Source organism: Engraulis encrasicolus, chromosome 6, assembly GCF_034702125.1.
Source record: "Engraulis encrasicolus isolate BLACKSEA-1 chromosome 6, IST_EnEncr_1.0, whole genome shotgun sequence".
Lineage (NCBI taxonomy): Eukaryota > Metazoa > Chordata > Actinopteri > Clupeiformes > Engraulidae > Engraulis > Engraulis encrasicolus.
In genome coordinates this window covers 16,617,881-16,636,026 of record NC_085862.1, presented here as the reverse complement: position 1 = coordinate 16,636,026, position 18,146 = coordinate 16,617,881, and the positions used below count along the sequence as shown (strand labels likewise).

Genomic DNA, 18,146 nt, shown 5'->3' with positions numbered 1-18,146 from the left:
CTGTACTGTTAATCAAAATGGTTGGCTAAAATAGGTCAGGTAATATTGTCAATAAGCCAGATGGCAAGAGTCAGGTAAATGTTTTTATGCATTTTCTGGATTTTTTTCTTTCCAGATTCTGTTTTTATTTTTCTCAAGACATTGGCCACGTTTACATAATGTTTTTAATTCCTAACTAATAATTCCAAATTAAATAGTTCGGAATTGAAATTATTGTCTTTCGAGCTTAGGCGAAGCACTTTCATTTAATTCTGAATAAACGTCTGGGTAACATAAAGCATTTTGATCAGACAGAGGATGCTTGAGCTGGGTCTAAAGGAGCAGACATGAAATCATCCCATCTCCCCTCCCCTTTCCCATATCAAACATTTTTTTAATCTCAGAATTGTCTTCACAACTAAAATTGACCCAGTCATCCTAATCTAAAACACTTTGAGTTTTGTGGACAGAGAGGGTACATTTGGGTGTTTTTTTACAAACCCCGAGGAGAAACATTTAGGGGTAACTTAAGTTCATGTCTTTGGCGTGAGTCCCCCTTTGGACTGGCTGCTCCGTCCTTTACCCAGGCGAAGCAGGGCTGCCTTCCCCCAGTAAGGTGCCTCATTCCTGGGCTCTCAAGACTGATGGATAGGGGCGCCGTGGTGTGGGTCGGGGGAGGCGCAGGAGAGAGCAAAGGAACCAGAGGCAAATAAAGAAGTAAATAAATGACTTGTACGCGTGCCTGCGCGTGCCGGCTGATGAATGTGTGAAATGATAGGATGAATGAGAGGTGAGGAGAGGAGACGAGACAGGAAGAGAGGAGGAGAGAAGAGAGGAGGATACAGTGGAGACAGTGGGAATGATTTATTAGACCCATAAAAATTCAGCCTTTGTTATTCCTTCATTTGCCTGTGTGAGCCTTGTTAAAAAAAGAGTGTGGCTGTCAGAGAACTTGGAAGTGTGTGTGTGTGTGTGTGTGTGTGTGTGCGTGTGTGTGTCTTTAAGTAAGAGAGTATCTCTGGCTGTGTCTGGTGAGTTTGCAGTCCCTGGTGTCCTGGAATCGAGAGTCTGTGACTGCATGTGTGTGTGTATGCACTGTATGTCTGTGTCTGTCTGAGTGTAATTTTCTGGCAGGTTTCTGTATCTGGCTAACTTTTTCTTTTTTCTTCGGTTTTCTCCATATCCTCTCTCTTTGCTCTCTCTCTCTCATTCTCTCTTTTTCTCTTGCTCATTTTTTTCTTTTTCTCGTTCTCTATCTCCCTCTCTCTCTCTCTCTCCCTCCCTCAGGTCCTGCTGTGGCTCACCCAGTCCACAGTCGGGTGCGGACGCGTTACCGTATCGATGCCAGGCGCTGGCACACACTCTCCCACTCGCACTCCTCGCCACCCAGCACTGCCCGCTCATGGAGGGCCAGGAGGGTACAGTCAGCCAGGTCAGACACACACACACACACACACACACACACACACACACACACACACACACACACACACACACACACACACACACACACACACACACACACACACACACACACACACACGGACCACCACTGGCCTGGAGAAGGCAGTTGGCCAGGTCACACACACACACACACACACACACACACACACACACACACACACACACACACACACACACACACACACACACACACAACCACACAACCACACACACACTACCACACACACCTCCCCCGCTATCATCTCTGGTTGCCACAGAGACGTTCTCTGCATTCTGCCTATTCAGCATTTCTCCACCTCTATTTCTTTTCCTCTTTTCTCCCCTCCCTTTTTCTTCAGTCCTCTTCCATCCTCAGTCGTGTTTCTCTCTGCATCACTGTTTCTCCCTCGTTCTTTCTCTGTCTCTGTCTCTGTCTGTGTTTCTCTCTCTCTGTCACTTTCTGTCTGTCTCTGCGCCTTTCTGTCTGTAACGATATCTTAGGGGCCATTTATACATACCCAGGTATTTTGATAAACAAAGACATTTCCCTTCAGTTGATCCTTTCGTTTACACACAAAGGTTTTTCCTCTGAAACTGAAGCTTCTTAAAAACTCTGGCAAAAGTCGAGATTTTTTTTTTAAAAACTCTGTTAGTGTTTGTATATAAATGGCGAAAAACGGATAGGCCTACTTGAATGACATTCTTCTTACCTCGCACAGGCTTAACGTAGGCCTATTTAAGACCGCTTTTGGTAGCATATTAATGCAGATTGGCCGATGGTGTGAACAAAGATATTTTGGTAATCGTAGAGAAGGAAAATCATTTGTTTGTTAAAATATCTATCTATATGTACAGGTATAAACGGAGCCTTACTCTTTTCTCTCTCTCTCTCTCTCTCTCTCTCTCTCTCTCTCTCTCTCTCTCTCTCTCTCTCTCTCTCTCTCTCTCTCTCTCACTATACACACTTCTTCATGCGGTTCGTAGTTGCTGTTTAAACACATGTGCTGTGCGATAAGCTGCTATCTGCTGCTGGGAGCAGCATAGACGGCCAACAGCACTCCACTACTGTCCTCATTACAAACCATTACGACCACACGCTCATAAACACACACACACTTACAGACGTTTAATTAAACATATATATCCACACACACACACACACACACACACACACACACACACACACACACACACACACACACACACACACACACACACACACACACACACACACACACACACACACACACACACACACACACACACACACACACACACACACTTAATGAAGCGCACACAGTCACACACGCACATTTGTACTCGAAATGATGGAAAGAGCAGGAGTTGGGAGTCATAGAAGAATGACAGAGAGAGTGATGAATGGAGAGGGATGAAGATGAGGGCGACAAGTAAGGCAGGCCGGGGAGGGAGAGAAAGAGAGGAGGCTGTGCCGACGTAGTAAAGATATCCCCCTGTAAATCAGTTGTCCATCCTCACACATTCAATGCTCCTATTAAGCAAATGAATCGAACTTCATTCCTTTGATTTAGTGCGGAGGGGAGAGACACTGGAGGGAGTGAGAGGGGAGAGGGGGAAGGGGGATTAGAGGGAGGGATGGAAAGAGTGGGAGAGAGTATGGCAGAGAGGGAGAGAGAAAGAGAGTGGGAGATAGTTACAGATTTAGAGAAGTTGAAGAAGGGAGGAGAGGGCAGGAGAGGGCAAAAAGAGACGTATGTAAAGTGAGGGAGGAAGGCAGAGTTATGGAGTGGAAAGGGGAGTTGTCTTTAAGCGGCGTTTCGTAATTTATGTCAGCAGGGTAAAATGTAACGTCTTCTAAAATTGCCTTGATACTTCAGTATCAAGAGCTGTGTGCGCGTGTGCGTTTGCACACATTTTCACAAGTGTATATTTAGTCCAATTAAAGTCAGGTATGCGTTTCCATCCATTGAAAGTAACTTTGAGTTAGAATTAATAATGCATGGTTGAATCATGTGCTCTTGCGGTAATTTGAGGTTAATAATACTAGAAATGCACTCTGAGAGTGCAGACCTCCGCCACAGAAGCTGTTTGATGGAACATTTGGCCATGTTACATCCTAATTTTTTTTAAGTCTTTCTGTCTTGTTTTTGAAGAGTTAGAAACTGTAAAGTCAAAATTGACCCCATCCCGCAATGATGAAGTATCTTTTTTTTAAAATCCTGGATCCAGATTGTGATCCAGCAAACAAACAGACCGACAAACCAACACGACTGAAAACATAACTTCCTTGGCGGAGGTAATACTAAGTAGTCAGTATCAAGTCTTAGCTTCTCTAAATATGCTATACTGATGGGGTCATATGTATGTTCAAAGAATGGGAAGTGTGTCTTTGCAGTGTGTTACGTAAGTGTGTGTTGGCAATGTGTTAAGTGTGTGTCTGAGAGTGACCCGTCTGTAGGTAGCACAGAAAGACCCCAGCCCAGGGCTATTCAAATGGCGGCCCTGGGGCCAGATGCGGACCTTGAACTGCAAGGTTCTGCCCCCCCACAAGCCCCTTGAAATACAGAATAGTTTTGGTTTTTTTATTAAGACATAAAAGTATGGGTTCCGTTATCATGCTGAAACAGGACACGGGATGTTAACATGCAGGAAATTACATCTAAGAAATGCAAAACTTTCTGGGAGAGGACCCACAGACCCTCCACTTCTCCCATATTTGTTTTCATTGACAGTCGGCAACCATAATACATATGTATAGTTCTGCCCCTTTACTGGGAGGAATTTAAAAAACTGGCCCTCGTTGACATTTAATTGAATACCCCTGCCCTAGCCTGCCTCTCACTAGACCCTGTGTATTTCCACTCAGCTTCGTGAGATCAGATGAGGGTCTGGATGGACCTTCGGATTCGCCCTGCTCCCAAACCAAAATGCAGCGGACCCAATCAGCATTGCAGGATTTTCAGAGATGTGACAAAGTCAGTTTAAACACAGTGGAGGGTAAAAAAGGGTAAAAAATGAAACGTGAATTTGTGAGCAGTAGGGCTGTAACGATACACTCAACTCACCATTTGGTTCGTATCACAATATCATTACAGCCCTAGTGAGCAGTTACAGTACAGTAGCACCTCAATAAAAATGTCAGACAATCGCGTCCCCAATCGCATGCAAGGATTTTTTGATAAAACCATATCTTTGCAGACCTACGCATGTGGCATACCTCCAGATATAAGTTCATGGAGCAAGGCGGAACAAATTCATCTGGTGAGAGTCGGCTTAGAAAGACCCATGCATGCACGTGTTTGAACATGCTAAATGCATACAGTATTTATGTTATGTTATGATGGGTGCATGTTTTAAGAATGGGAAGTGCATGTTAGTAGTTTGTTAAGTGTGTGTTTAATAGAGAGGCCCGTGGGTAGGTAGCGTGCGAGCGGGCCGTCGGGAGCGCAGTGCTCAGGCCTCAGGGCTGGTGACGGATGGCCGCTCATTGACTGGCCCTGCAGTTAATATTGATTCACTATGGCATTTTCAATTTGAGGCGCCATGACGCTGGCCTGTGTGAAATATTAGTGGGATGAGGGAGAGGCAGAGAGAGAGAATGTGTGCGTCTCTCTGTGTGTGTGTGTGTGTGTGTGTGTGTGTGTGTGTGTGTGTGTGTGTGTGTGTGTGTGTGTGTGTGTGTGTGTGTGTGTGTGTGTGTGTGTGTGTGTGTGTGTGTGTGTGTGTGTGTGTGTGTGTGTGTGTGTGTGTGTGTGTGTGGTTTTTGGGTGACTGGGTCTGCTCAGTGCCCAGATGACCTCTGGTGTGTGTGTGTGTGTAAGTGTGTGTGCTGATGTCAGCGGTGTTCTTCTTACCTGCGCTGACCCCTGCTGTGTCCGTCCCGTCCGAGGGGGTCAACATTTTTTTGGGCTCATACCCATCTGCCTTACACTGCTCCCTTACCTCTGTGGATGGCATCCAAATCTGTTCTAACTCTGTACCGCACCCCATACCTGTGTGGATGCCAACCAGCTCTATTCTAACTACATGTATATCAATTCCCTACCTCTGTGGATTCCATCCAGCTCTGTTCTAACTGTATACCAAAGCCCTACCACTGTGAATGCCAACCAGTTCTATCCTAACTATGCCAATCCCCTACCTTTGCATCTCTGTCACTCTCCTACTTATGCAGATTACAGCTCTCCTATCTGTGTGGATGCCAACCAACTCTATGCCGCATTATTTTCGATACTTAAAGGGACACTGTGTGAGATTTTTAGTTGTTTATTTCCAGAATTCATGCTGCCCATTCACTAATGTTACCTTTTTCATGAATACTTACCACCACCATCAAATTCTAAGTATTCATTATGACTGGAAAAATTGCACTTTTCATACATGAAAAGGAGGATCTTCTCCATGGTCTGCCATTTTGAATTTCCAAAAACAGCTATTTTTAGCTGCAGAAATTACTGTACTTGGACCATACTAGAAAATATTTGTTTATTACTTAGTAAACGTTCATGTAAAGATCAAATTTGGCAATAGGCAACTTTCATGTAAAGATCAAATTTGGCAATAGGCAGCCCAGTTTCAGTGAGCAGCATAGTTGCAGTACCTTTTTTGACCATTTCCTGCACAGTGTCCCTTTAAGAATGCCCCACGATACGATGCGATTCGTTTCAATCGTCAGATTATATCGCGATATATTGATACATTTCGTATATTATTTACACCCCTAGTGAGAGTGGTCTATCCTATCTCTATGCCACTGCCCTACCTGTGTGGATGGCAGCAAACCAGAAGACCTCACCAGTGCCAGTGACACTCTCCAAATCCTGCTCCTCTGCCTACCATGTCTTCTCAGCCATGTGCTCAGTATGGCCTCAGGAATGAATGAATGGATGGATGGATGGATGGATGGATGGATGGATGGATGGATGGATGGATGGATGGATGGATGGATGAATGAATGAATGAACTAGACTGCCTGTGCAGTCGCCTTCGACTGCTTAAGGTATATCCCCGAAACGTAACGCTTCCAGTCCCCCATCATTCCTACCACTCCCGTCCACCTTTTCATAAACGTATATGATAAATACAAAATATTAAAGAAATATATTTAATATATATTAGGGCTGTAACGATACACTCAACTCACGATTCGGTTCGTATCATGATTTTTGACCTACGGTTCGATACACCCCACGATTTCTGAAATGTATCTCCACTGAAGTTTGGAAACACTTTCACATCAAATCATAAGGTTGTTTTCTGGACTAATGGGTAATAAAACTTTGAAAGGGCGTATCACGATACTGCCTCCTTGTATCACGATACAGTATCGTGACTCTGTGTATCACGATTTCTCGGTTCGATACAATATCGTTACAGCCCTAATATCTATACATAGATCAATGACGTGCATAGGCTTAAAACCAAATGACTATTGTGAAAATGAAGCAAAAAATGGGGCAAATGGTAACACTGTTTTAATGGTTCACTATTACAGTGAATATACCACATTAGGTACAGTGTAATAACCATTGTAACAATATTTAATACCATGTAATACCAGTGTAACACCATGTACCAATTGTGTACTACATCATGTATTTTTGTGTAAGTGGTATTACGTGGTATTGCATATTGTTACACTGGTATTACACTAGTATTACATGGTATTAAATGTTGTACACTGGTTATTACACTGTACCTGGTATTGCATATTGTTACACTGGTATTACACTGGTGTTACATGGTATTAAATATTGTTACACTGTACTACTGTAATATGGTAGATTCACTGAAATGGTGAACTGTTAAAATAAGGTAGTACCGGGCAAATCAATCCACCCAGTCAGAAGTTATGGGCCAAATAAAAATTCCGCCATTTTGAAACTGTTGACCTCCAAACTCAAATCAGTTCATGAACCTACCCTAGAGCATTAACACACCAAATCTGGGACAAATCCATCCGACTGGTCAGAAGTTATGAGCCAAACAAAAATTCGGCCATCTTGAATTCAGCCATCTTGAAAGTGTTGGCCTCCAAACTCGAATAAGTTCATGAACCTACCCCAGAGCATTAACACACCAAATCTGGGAGAAATCCATCTGACTGGTCAGAAGTTATGAGCCAAACAAAAATTCGGCCATCTTGAATTCAGCCATCTTGAAAGTGTTGGCCTCCAAACTCGAATAAGTTCATGAACCTACCCTAGAGCTTTAACACACCAAATCTGGGAAAAATCCATCCACCCAGTCAGAAGTTATGGGCCAAACAAAAATTCGGCCATCTTGAATTCAGCCATCTTGAAAGTGTTGACCTCCAAACTCGAATCAGTTCATGAACCTGCCCTACAGCATTCACCCAAAAAATCTGGGAGAAATCCAAACATCCGTTCAAAAGTTATCGCGTTAACACGAAAGACCTTACGCGGCGGCGGTGGACGCGGCGGCGGTGGACGCGGCGGACGGGGACGCGGACGTGGCGGCGGCGGCGCACGCAAAACCATTACATCCCCGACGCTCCGCGTTTCGGGGATATAATGAATGAATGAATGAATGAACGCAAGCAGCAATATTTTGCCATAAGACGGGACTAAAAACCCTCACAAAATAAAACAAAACTAATCTGAAAGACAAGGGTGGGGCAATTTAAGATCTTAAACGGTTTACAGTACTATCTTATAAAGTAAGTAGTATTATAAGCTCAAGTATGAATAGAAAAAGCATGTTTCTCAAATAAAGAAATTCCCAGCTATTCAGGCAGCTCGGGCAAGGCGTGCAAGAGGCTGGTAAATGCAGTTGTTTACCGCCTGTCTCCATGACGCATTACAATTGTTTCTGATGGCTTACCCCCTCTGGAAAACGCCCCATATGGGTTGTAAATAGGTTCCAGTTGAGTGCACCTAATATTAGCAAGCACACTTTAGTGGCTAGCATTAAGACATGGCATATAAGTGAACACTTCTCTCTTGGCGATACAGTTGCATATTGCCCAGTCCACAAACACACAGGCACGCAACATAAGCCAGTGCACTTAAACATCAGCACTCACACGGAGTACAGTAGTAAACAAACAAATATATGTAACACATACACACACAATGCGTTTCGTTCATGCCCTCTTTGCTTGCCCCTCAGTCCCGAGGGAACGACTGTGACCCCTCGCTCCCAGCATGCATTGCATGAGTGTTTAGTCAGCAGGATCAGGCCAGCGGGTGATTGGTGGGCTGGGCCAGGCGAGTTTGAGTGTGTGAGTGTGCGTGTGTTCGTGTGCGTGTGAGAGAGAGAGATAGAGAGAGACTATGAATGCGTTCGTGTGTGTGAGAGAGAGGGAGAGAGAGACGGTGAATGTGTGTGTCTATCTTTGTGAGATGTGTATGCACGTGTGTGTATCTGCGAGTGTGTGCATGTGGGTTACTATACTGTATGTGAGTGTGCGTGGGCGTGTGGGGGCTGGGCTGGGCTGGAGCGGCGTGGGACTGGCTAGAGATATGGCCGGCGTAAATCTGTCCTGCCACCAGAAAAGAGATATAATCTCAACATTAAGGGCATTAATAGTAGCCGCAGCTGAATTAAGAAAGCTGTAAAGCACGAGACGTCAGCGCGTATATCATGCCAGAACCTCCTCCCCTCCCCTACTCGCCTCGTCTCATGTCCCCTCCTCTCCTCTGTTCTTCTCTTATCCTCTCCTCTCCTCTCCTTTTCTCCCCACTCCTCCTCTCCTCTCCTCTCCTCTCCTCTCCTCTCCTCTCCTCTCCTCCATCTCTCAACTCCTCGCCCTCCCCTCCTCATCCCCTACACTTCTCTTCTCCTCTCCTCCATTCCCCCACTCCTCACCCTCCCCTCCTGCTCCTCTCCTCCTCCACACTTCTTTTTCACATCTTGCTTTTCTCCTCTTCTCTAGTATGTACTGTATATTCCGCTCCTGTTTTTCCCTCCTCTCCTCCACATATCTCTCCACTCCTCTCCTTTCCTCTCCTCCACATGTCTTTTACTCTCCTCTCCTCTCCTCTCCTCTCCTCCCCTCTCCTCCCCTCTCCTCTCCTCTCCTCTCCTCCTCCACATATCTTTTCATCTTCTCTCCCTCCCCTCTCCTCCTCCTCTCTATTCAGTCCCACTCACTATATTTCTCTGAAAGTGAGGGATGAGTGCCAGATTCCTCGTTTCTGTCCCCGTGTCTATCACTCTTTTGGTGGTGTGTGTTTATTTGGACGCTTCACTCATCTCCAGCCTTCTTGTCTTTCACTTAATCGCCCCTTTTTACCTCTAAGTTGGGGCTTTTATTTTCTTGATAGTGGGTGTCACTCTCTCTCACACACACGCACACGCACACGCACACACGCACACACACACACTTGCACATTCACCCCCCTCTTACACACACACACATGCACACACAAACACACACAGACCCTCATGCAGAATTGAAGAGCCGTGCCCTCATCAGGTTTAGTGCTTGAGTATCGATCAGGATGGAGAAGAGTCTACGGCCTGCCTCACTCATACACTCTCTCTCTCTCTCTCTCTCTCTCTCTCTCTCTCTCTCTCTCTCTCTCTCTCTCTCTCTCTCTCTCTCTCTCTCTCTCTCTCTCTCTCTCTCTCTCTCTCTCTCTCTCTCTCTAAGCTGCTCTCCATGCCCAGTGCTGCTCTCTTCCCAGGACTCCTGAGTCATGTATGGCCATAAACAATGGAGGACTCACTGGGAAAACCAAGCATGCTCACACAAATAAAGGTTCATTTTTTTTAAAATAGTCATGAGGTTTTAAAGGTTATTTTAAAAGGTTTTTAGCATTTAAAAGGCTTTTATTGTATATAAGCAATCCGGTCTAGTGAAATTGGGAATTAATTTGGGTGGGTTTTGTGTGTTTTTCCTTTGAACTCCTCCACTGACAATGTGTGCATGGGGCTTTGTGCTCTGCAGTTCTGTTTTGTGGGGTAATCATTTCACTGCTGAGCTTATTAGTTGTAGTTAGTGAACAAATCCTTCCTGTGAATGGTTGGCGAGAGGTATTTCTCCTCCAAAACAATGTATTGGCAAGCGATAGTAGCAAAGTGCCTCGATGACCGACTAGGGAAGGGGACCGACTACCCAACAATGCCTTGGCAATAAAAAGTAACGTGCAGTTTCCGTCTTAAAGGTGCACTGTGTAAGATGGTGGTCAGAGTAAGTATTGCAACTATACTACACACTGAAACTGTGCTGCCTATTGCCAAATTTGATCTTTTGTTGAATGAATATTAAATAAATCATAAACCAACGTTTTCTAGTATGTCCAAAGTACAGTAAGTTTTGCAGCTAAAAATGCCATTTCTGGAAATTCAAAATGGCGGACCAATTCTGGAATTCTGGAAATAAGCTACTAAAAATAATACACGGTGCACCTTTGAATACAAAGATGGCCATTGGACTTTAGAGTATAGATAACAGTAGCAGAGAAGCACGATCTCCAAGAATGCCTACCAGCAGTGAGAGGAACACCTCAGCAGAGGACAGGGCTGGAATCTTTCATATCTCCGAATTCAATTTTGTTTTTGTATTTAAAACATTACATAAGTAAGTCAATATTTTCCCTTTGAGACATTGATAACAAGTTAAAGAAGCAAAAACATTTATTCTATTGTCTCCTTTTTTTCTTGTAAAAGCGAGACATTTACGTGATAAATGGGAGCAAAGTTAAGTTTTTATTAAATCAGGAAGAAACCTGTTCAAGTATGTCGATGGACACACACACACACACACACACACACACACACACACACACACACACACACACACACACACACACACACACACACACACACACACACACACACACACACAGCTGTACAGTAACACCTGTAAGGAGTAATGACTAATGTCTGAGCGCGCTCACTTGGAGCCCTGTGATGTCCAGACTCCCGGCTCCCACCACCTCTAAATTGCATTGTTGAGTCCCCTCAATTGGACCGAGATTGTGTGTGTTTGTGCGCGCGCTTGTGCGTGCGTGCATGTGTGTGTGCATGTGTGGGTGTACATTGGGGCTGTGTGTGTGTGTGTGTGTGTGTGTGTGTGTGTGTGTGATTGTGTGTGTGTGTGTGTGTGTGTGTGTGTGTGTGTGTGTGTGTGTGTGTGTGTGTGTGTGTGTGTGTGTGTGTGTGTGTGTGTGTGTGTGTGTGTGTGTGTGTGTGTGTGTGTGTGTGTGTGTGTGTGTGTGTGTGTGTGTGTGTGTGCTGGAGGAGAGTGAGTGTGTGTAATTTGCTGTTGTGCTGCGAACAGACTGGAAATGGATTCATGTTGGCCATTACAGAGAGGAAATCACATCACACACACACACACACACACACACACACACACACACACACACACACACACACACACACACACACACACACACACACACACACACACACCCTCTTCCTTTCTCCCTTTTCTCCCACACACATTCTCTCTCTCAGTCACACACCCATATACACACGAACAACACATTCTGTGTCACACACTTAAGAGTTTGCATGTACAGTACAATAACATTCTTACACACAAACACTCACTTTAATACATATCTACTCAAAGCACAGACGGGAATAAAAAAAACGCAGTTGTCTTCATAAGTTGGACTCATACATGGACGTGTGTGTGTGTATACACACCCCTCTGGCTCTCACTCCATCTTGTATGTTATTGATTTCCTCTCCCCTCTTCTCTTCTCTCCTCTCCTCTCCTCTCCTCTCCTCTCCTCTTCTCTTCTCTTCTCTTCTCTTCTCTTCTCTTCTCTTCTCTTCTCTTCTCTTCTCTTCTCTTCTCTTGTCTTCTCTTCTCTTCTCTTCTCTTCTCTTCTCTTCTCTTCTCTTCTCTTCTCTTCTCTTCTCTTCTCTTCTCTTCTCTCCTCTTCTCAACTCTTCTCAACTCTCCTCATTTCCTCTGGTCAGTGCAGTCTATCAGTAGGTCAATTTAGAGAAGCACAGTGCACGCTGGGGACACTCACGCACCCACACACACACACACACACACACACACACACACACACACACACACACACACACACAAACAAAGGGGAGAGGAATCACCTCCCAACTTCAAATTGGGGTCGCAGCCGTACTGAAGACCCAGAGCACATCCTCTACTTTGGTGATGGAACTCTAACACATAGACGTGCACACACACATACACTTGCACACATACACATGCACATATGTGCACACAGAAAGTCTATCATTTGAATCAATATGAAAATGACTCTCTGCATCACTCTACACCACAGTGGTTTGACATGCGCTCCCTCTTCTTTTCCCAGAATGCTCCTCCAGAACCGGCTGCGTGGCGTCCAGGAGCGGGACTGGCGGGGCCGACGCATGCGCTGGATTGGAGGAGAGCTCTACCAGGTGTCACCCAATAAGATCTCTCGCACTCAGGCCCCAACCACCACTTTCAACAGAGCAGGTACGGTACATGCCATTAATTATGCCATTTATTATTATTGCGTGTGTGAGCATGTGTGTGTGTGTTTTTTATATATATATGTCGGCCTATTGTAAGTGCATGCAACCTTTTTGAACACAGCAGTAGCTTTGTGTGAGAAAAAGGGTGTATGCTTGTGTGCCTACCTACATGCCTGCCTGCCTGCGTGCGTGTGTGTATATTTGGGTCTGTAGACTCCATGTTATGACCCTGTCTCCTCAGTAGGAGGGAGCAGAGGCCGGCTATCTGAAATAATAAAGTTGTCATCTATCAGTGTGTTTGTGCGTGTGTGTGTGTGCACGCACACATGTGGAAGAGAGAGATTAAAGTTCCCGACTGCACTGTTCACCGTGCACCACTGCTGGAATTAAACATACCCCACACATGACTAGCCTTCTGATGCCTTTAACCCACATACCGACACACACACACACACACACACACACACACACACACACACACACACACACACGCACACACATGACACACACGACACGACACACCAAGAGAGCCCCACAGGATATTTTGTCTTCATTCCGAGTCCTCAGCCGTGCAGTTGTAAATTGTTGCCGTCTACATCATTCAGCTACAGTACATCTTAAACAGCTGAGTAGTGCATTTCCACTGACATATTTTGTGGAATTTGGAATAAGAGGAGGTTTTTTTACATGTTCTGTCTGCACTAGTCAGTACTGTATTTCACAGCTGGATGTGGCAGGTGCTGTGAAATGTACAGTCTATGTGTGTGGGTGGATAGTAGCGGCAGTTAGCTTTTTAGCGGTAGTTTTTGCCTTAGTTCCTCTCAGGTGCTTAGCATTCGCCCACAGCTTTCTGTGGTTTTGTAGCATTTCGCCTATAAAATGGACACTGGCACTTACCCTTACCCTTACCCTCATTTAGCATTTGGAGAATCTGAAGAAGACTGTTGAGGTCGAAACGTTATCCTACCATTAAAAAATAAAAACACAACACAAAGCGTTCTAAGTGTGCGGACTCCTCACTCTGAAAACCTCATTTAGTAGGGGTGTAAATCACAGCCTTCATGACGATACGATATGGTATCGATTTCTTAAAGCAGGGATTCGATTTTTTTTCGATACTTAAGAATTCCCCACGATACGATTCGATTCGATTTTTTCCAATTACTTTTCCACTACTATTGTGTTATGGAGCTAGGGCATTGCACAGGGGCCAGCGATTCGATTCTTTTCGATTCTTAAGAATGCCCCACGATACGATGCAATTCGATTAAATCACCGGCCGATACTTCCGATACATTGATACATTTCGATTTTATTTACATCCCTATCATTTAGCATTACACATACAATGTTGTGACTGTGACTCAGTTAGCTGTAATTCACTCGTCCTCTCAGGCGCTTAGCGTTTGCCCATAGCCTCAGCTATCTGTGACGTGGTGTCTTAGCATTTCAAGCACACTATAATGTACATTGCCTGGGTACGGGCTATCTGTTTTGCCTCAGCATTTGGCTTAAAAAATATTATTTATTACAGTGACAGCTATTCACCCTTAGATTTCAAGATTCGGTTTTGGATTTGGCCTTATTGATGGGGTTCAGTTTCTTTGATTGGAGTAGGATTAGGTATTCGGTTTTGCATTCTCCTAAATTTCAGCAGTGGATTCGGTATTCGGTAGAGAACCTTAAAAATCAGGATTCGGTACATCCCTATTGTTTACTCCAGTTAGCCGCAGTTAGCCTCAGCTGTCCTTGACGTGTGTTAGCGTTTGACCTATGATGCGCCAGCTATTGGGTTGTTTACTCCACTTAGCCGCAGTTAGCCTCAGCTGTCCTTGACGTGTGTTAGCGTTTGACCTATGATGCGCCAGCTATTGGGTTGTATACAGCAGTTAGCCGCAGTTACCCTCTGTTCAGCTGTCCTTGGTAAGTAAGCGTGTGCCCTTTGTGTCCCCCAGGGAGGCGCTACAGCCTGCACACCTCCACCTCCCCCACGGCAGCCAACCTCTACAAGACCTCCAGCACCCGACATGTGGCCAGGTGAGCAAAACACACCTGTGTGTGTGCGTGTGTGCATGTGCGTGTGCGTGCGTGCTTGCGTGTGTGTGCGTGCGCGCGCGTGTGTGTGTGTGTGCGTGTGTGTGCGTGTGTCTGCATGTGTGTGCGTGTGTGTGCGTGTGTGTGCGTGTGTGTGCGTGTGTGTGCGTGTGTGTGTGTGTGTGTGTGTGTGTGTGTGTGTGTGTGTGTGTGTGTGTGTGTGTGTGTGTGTGTGTGTGTGTGTGTGTGTGTGTGTGTGTGTGTGTGTGTGTTTGTCCATATATTTATGTTTGTTTGTGCTTATGTCGTTGTGTGTGCATGTTCTTGTATGTGTATTTCCAGACATTGGTCTGCATATGAAATGGCTTTGTGTGTGTGCGTGTGCATGTGCGTGTGCATGTGTGTGTCTGGGCTGGTGTGTGTGTGTGTCTCTGGGCTGGTGTGTGTGTGTGTCTCTGGGCTGGTGTGTGTGTGTGTCTGGGCTGGTGTGTGTGTGCGTGTGCATGTGTGTGTGTGTGTGTGTCTCTGGGCTGGTGTGTGTGTGTGTCTCTGGGCTGGTGTGTGTGTGTGTCTGGGCTGGTGCGTGTGTGTATCTGGGCTGGTGTGTGTGTGTATCTGGGCTGGTGTGTGTTTAGTGTGTGAGCCAAGACAGAAGGGGAGCAGCTGATCTCTGCCAAGCCTCGTTCACTTCTGCTGATCACTGCAGCTTTCTCTCTCTCTCTCTCTCTCTCTCTCTCTCTCTCTCTCTCTCTCTCTCTCTCTCTCGCTCTCTCTCTCTCTCTCTCTCTCTCTCTCTCTCTCTCTCTCTCTCTCTCTCTCTCTCTCTCTCACTCACTCACTCCCTCACTCACTCACTCACTCACTCACTCACTCACTCACTCACTCACTCACTCACTCACTCACTCTCACTCCCTCCCTCACTCTCCTCTTTCCCCCCCCTCATTTTCTCCCTCTTGTTTTCTCCCCATCATCTCTTTTCCTCTCCTCTCTTCTATCCCTTTCTACCTCTTATTTTCATTCCTTTCTTCTTCTCTCTCTGTCACTCGTTCCAGTTCTTACCTCTCCCCTGTGATGGATATGTACAGTATAGGCAGTCTTTATTGTTCGCCCTCATGTTGCATCCTTCCCTTCCCTTCTCTCTCTCTCTCTCTCTCTCTCTCTCTCTCTCTCTCTCTCTCTCTCTCTCTCTCTGACTCTAGACGACGCTTTCTCTGTCCATCTGTTTTTCTATGTTTGTTTATCTTTTTGGGTCTATCTGTCTGTCTGTCTATCTGTCTGTCTGTCAGTCTGTCTGTTTATCTGTCCTCTGTGTCTGAATTGAAGTAGTAGAAGTTTAACCAAATATGCACACTTTTGGCCAGACATGCCCAATTGTGTATTCAGGAATTAGTGTGCGCTGGCTCCAAAAAAAAGTACTTACTTACCTCACAAGCACCTGTTCCAAATTTGGTAACACGGTGTATGACTTGGGGTTCATTTCTATGGAACAGGGACAGGCAGTTTTTTAGTCACAGGGGTATCTCTCTCTCTCTCTCTCTCTCTCTCTCTCTCTCTCTCTCTCTCTCTCTCTCTCTCTCTCTCTCTCTCTCTCTCATCTTGCTTGCATCTGTGTGGCTCCGTCACAGCTGACTGCCCTCATCACGGCTCTTTCATCACCTCTGGGGAGTTTATTCGCCTCCGTAAACACACTCTCACACAAACACATGCTGACTTGGAACACCTTATTTCCAGGCTCAGAGGTGGTATGAGAGAGAGAGGGAGTGTGGGGGGGTGTCCTGGAGCAGGGAGAAGTAGAAAGAGAACAGGCAGGAGATGTGTAGAGGGGAGACACAGCTAATGACTGTTCCACACCAACCTGATGCCGGAGCATCAGCACTCGTTGAAAAGACTGGGGAGGAAATTGCTTTGGTGTGTCTCGGTCTCGTTGGAGGGGGGCGGAGGGGACGGTGGGGCCCATGGGTCCGCCTTTCAACATGCTCAGTTGGGTTGAGACGCCCATCAGTGGTCAGGTTCCACTCTGATTGGTGTGTGCTAACTGCAAGCAGTTACTTAACTACATCGAAGATTCATGAGCGCGGCATTACAATGCATTTATTAAGAAATCTTGTACCACAGCATGTATCGCTCTTTGTTTTGCGAACAAGAGTGCCACAAGAGAAATTATGTCTTCCTCTGAAATAATGAATACGCTTAATCTCTTTTTAAATTTTACGTTTCAATCACATATTCCTGAAAATCCAATGCTGATCAAAACGTTGCATGTTTTCATTCAAAGTCCAATTTGTAGGATTGAGGCCAGGGTAAGTATTGCAACTATGCTGCTCATTGCAACTGTGCTGCCTATTCCCAAATTTGATCTTTTCATGAATATGACTAAGTAATAAACACTTTTACTAGTATTAGGTTTTGCAACTAAAATGCCTGTTGCTAGAAATTTTAGACGATCCACATTTTCCTGTTTGAAAAGTGTACTTTTCCCATCAAAATGTACATGAATGAATTTTATGGTGGTGGTGAATGTTTTGAATTTGATGGTGGTCGTAAGCATTTGTGAAAGGGTAACTTTTGTGAATGAGCAGCATGAAGTCTGGAAATAAACAGCTACAAATAATACTACATACTGCACCTATAAGTATAGTTGAAACGTAACTGCCAGTGTGCAGACCTCTGTACCTTTGGCTGTGTGGGATATCAGTTCATCCATCTGTGTGTCTGGCCATCGCTGCCTGACTAAGCAGCCTGTCTGTGTTTGAGCATCACCAACAGCCTTCCTACATATGAGCATCACCAGCAGCCTTCCTACATATGGGCATCACCAACAGCCTTCCTACATATGGGCATCACCAACAGCCTTCCTACATATGGGCATCACCAACAGCCTTCCTACATATGGGCATCACCAACAGCCTTCCTACATATGGGCATCACCAACAGCCTTCCTACATATGGGCATCACCAACAGCCTTCCTACATATGGGCATCACCAACAGCCTTCCTACATATGGGCATCACCAACAGCTGTGCACACTGTCTTCCTCTGCACCTGGATGTGCTGCTGTTCATACCTCAGCTGCTCTACCTTACTTTGTGTGTCTGTGTTTCTGTGTGTGCATACTTCTGTCTGTATGTGTGTGTGTGTATTCACTGTATGTGCACCTGCACTGTGTGTGTGGCTGTATCTGTGGCTATGTGTGTGCGTGTGTGCGTATGTGTGTTTGTGCTCTGCTCCAGGGACTGTAACCAATACCCTGTCAATATCTGTAAGTTGCTGTTTATAAAATAATCTGCTGAATTATGTC

General features: G+C 45.3%; 1 protein-coding gene across 1 annotated transcript in view; it reads left to right on the top strand.

Annotated features, from left to right (window-relative positions):
- zc3h3 (zinc finger CCCH-type containing 3) overlaps nucleotides 1-18,146 on the top strand; it is a 92,981-nt gene that overhangs the window by 42,647 nt on the left and 32,188 nt on the right. The window contains exons 4-6 of the mRNA XM_063200790.1: nucleotides 1,267-1,411; nucleotides 12,669-12,814; nucleotides 14,769-14,850. Coding sequence (XP_063056860.1) covers nucleotides 1,267-1,411; nucleotides 12,669-12,814; nucleotides 14,769-14,850 — 373 coding nt within the window. The remainder of the gene's footprint in view (nucleotides 1-1,266; nucleotides 1,412-12,668; nucleotides 12,815-14,768; nucleotides 14,851-18,146) is intronic.